The 2765-nt window shown below is 36.2% G+C and overlaps 1 protein-coding gene across 1 annotated transcript; it reads right to left on the minus strand.

The window, feature by feature from the left end:
• Positions 1 to 281: 281 nt before the first annotated feature.
• LOC125777629 (uncharacterized) lies at positions 282 to 1100 on the minus strand. The gene has a single exon (XM_049452716.1). The coding sequence runs from the start codon at positions 1098 to 1100 to the stop codon at positions 282 to 284; it is 819 nt and encodes a 272-aa protein (XP_049308673.1).
• Positions 1101 to 2765: the final 1665 nt, after the last annotated feature.

Raw genomic sequence — 2765 nt, forward strand, 5'->3', positions numbered from 1 at the left:
TATATGTGATATTTGTTGTTTGGTGCATCATGAATTTGTTCCGGAGGGACAGATAATCAATAAGCAGTTCTATTTTGCCGCATTGAGGCGTTTACGTAGGAATATCCGTTGAGAACGGTTGGAATTGTGGAAGAACATCGATTTACACGATGGCAATGCATCATAGCATCGAGACACGATTGTGACCGAATTTAAAGCCAAAAACATCAAATTAACTTAAAACGTATTTAATTTTAACATTATGGTGTGAAGTAGTGTAATTACAAATGAATTATTAATAATTATGCTTTCACTGAAAGCAACATGTTCAAATTATAAAAATCGAAGGTGTCTGCCTTCTTTGCCATTTCTTGCTCATCTGCGCTCTCTGCTTCATTAACGAGGCTCTTCGCGCTGCCTAGCAGCCAACTCTGTGGCGGTTGTGGCAAGGTCGGAGCCGCCGGCGCATTAAAGGCTTTGCTGCTGGCGAAGTGTGTCGCCGAAGTCGGCATTCCTTGTAAATTTCTAGTAAATCGACGATTTTTCGAGAAATTCTGATGAGTCCCCCGATTGTTGCGATTATTATTCACTGTGTCTACAACGCAGTCACTTATCCTAGGCGGTAGTGGCTGGTAGTTGCAGTCGTCACCAGAGAAAACGCCACTTTCAGCGCTGCTGGTGCTAATGCTTCTAGGCCGAGGGGTATGATGTGCCTTGGACATACTCTGGTTGCCTCTCCGCCTATAGTTATTACTTTTACGTCTCTCATTATTACATGAGGAGTAGCCATCGTCACTGCTCAATTCAGTGCTTAACCCGGGAACAACATATTGTCCGTGTTGAACATTTTGCTTCCGTTGGCGAGGTTTCTGAAAATCACTCTCGCCATTACTAGAGCCAACCGGCAATGAACTGTCAGAATATGACGTTGAAAGGGTAATAGAAATCGACGTTGCAGTGGTCACGAGCTGAATTGATTGGTAGGGATTTTCGATATTCGAAATGCTCAGAATATGCAATTCCTTTACTAGTCTAAATTTTATGGCTGCTTGTGATATTTCCTCATTTTTTTCACCGCAATCACTTTTATTTAGCAAACTTGTGTTCGTCGCAGGGGACATTTGGAAATTAGTGAAGTTTGACATTATCAAGCTTATTTAGAGCGTGTATTTGTTGCTTTAGTATTAAAACTAGATTCTAGATATATTTATTTAAGCTTGCTATTATTTCATAAAATTAAGTGAAACCGTCTGAGGAAGATCTTTGCTTAGCGCGCTCGGTTTGTTACTGATGACTTTGCTGTGACTCCAGCGACTTAAATAGATGACTTGACTCGTATCGCACAAGGATTAATGTTTTACCTGACTTCGTTTATATTCGGGCTATACAAAGCGCTTTACTCTCCCTCCACCAAAGCGTGCGCAGGTAGACAGCATTTGTCCTTCACGCCTGCGCAAAACAATTAAGTAATTATTGTAGCGCGTTTTGTTAAACAAGTCTTTATAGTTTTACAAAAGTTATTTCCATATATTTTGGCTTTGTTATTTGGGAATAATGAATATACACTTATGTTCATCACAAAATAATCACTTCTACAGAAAGTACATATTAAGTAAGGATAAGGATAATTGTGGTTTTGAAACTTAACGCACAAAAATATTTTGTAAGATTTATTTTTCCGTCGTAATTTTAAGGTTCAAACGTAAGTAAATATCGTCACATGTTTAGAAAAGCTTGTTTTTATTTTGACGTAAAACTAAATTAGTTTTAAAAAATATTTTGTTTGTATAAAACACACCGATATAATATCAAGCGGAAGCTTAAAAACCTTCTTCTACGCAAGTACCCAGAAATTGTAAGTAAAACGAAAAATATTTAATTATTCATGAATATTTATTTTTTCATCCTCAAGGTAATCCCCACCAGATGTTACACACTTATGCCAATGATTTTTCCAGTTCCCGAATCACTTTTTATAAGCACTTTTTGGGATGGCCTTCAGCTCTTTCTGCGAGTTTTGTTTTATTTATCCAAATCTGGTGAATGCGGTGGTTGATGAACAGTATTCATTACGCTTATGGGTTTATATTTATATAATCGCAGAATTCACGTTTAGAGCCTTACAAAACGACGCGTATTGAAATTTAGCATAGATTTCACTAGCAGTACTACCAACTTACAAAATGAAAATTTTAACTAGAAATCTGTATAATAAAAAATTGTATTCTTTTTTCTTATATATGAAATACATAAACATATTTTCTGTGCCCGCCCACCTTTCCATTACCAATGTCGTTGAAGATTTTCTTTTAACGAAACTCCTCAAAGTATATAACAAATATCAGGACATTTCTTTTAGAACTTATTTGATGTATTGATTATTTTAATATGTCAAAATAAAGAAAAGGAGACTAGCCATAATTTTAAAATTTATTGTCTACAGCTTAACCAAATAAATAATGCAATGCAAAAGCAGAAAAAACAATGTAATAGAAATAAGTAGCCTTCTTGGTCGTATATAGATTTACGGGCAGCGGAAGTGGAGACTACGGTAAACGGCATAATAACTTATATATAATGTAAAGGGTGATCCTTTACGAGATACTTTTACAAAAACCCCTTTTTGACAGATCACGCCTAAGTCGTGCCAAGCTGTCATGTTAATTTTGTTCAGTATTGTTTGGCATTTTATCATGGAAATACGTACGCCTAAACAACGCTTACAAATCGTTCAACTTTATGGCGAAAATTTACGTTCTGTAGAGACTGTGTTTGGAACGCTTTTC

This window comes from Bactrocera dorsalis, chromosome 3 (genome assembly GCF_023373825.1).
Source record: "Bactrocera dorsalis isolate Fly_Bdor chromosome 3, ASM2337382v1, whole genome shotgun sequence".
Lineage (NCBI taxonomy): Eukaryota > Metazoa > Arthropoda > Insecta > Diptera > Tephritidae > Bactrocera > Bactrocera dorsalis.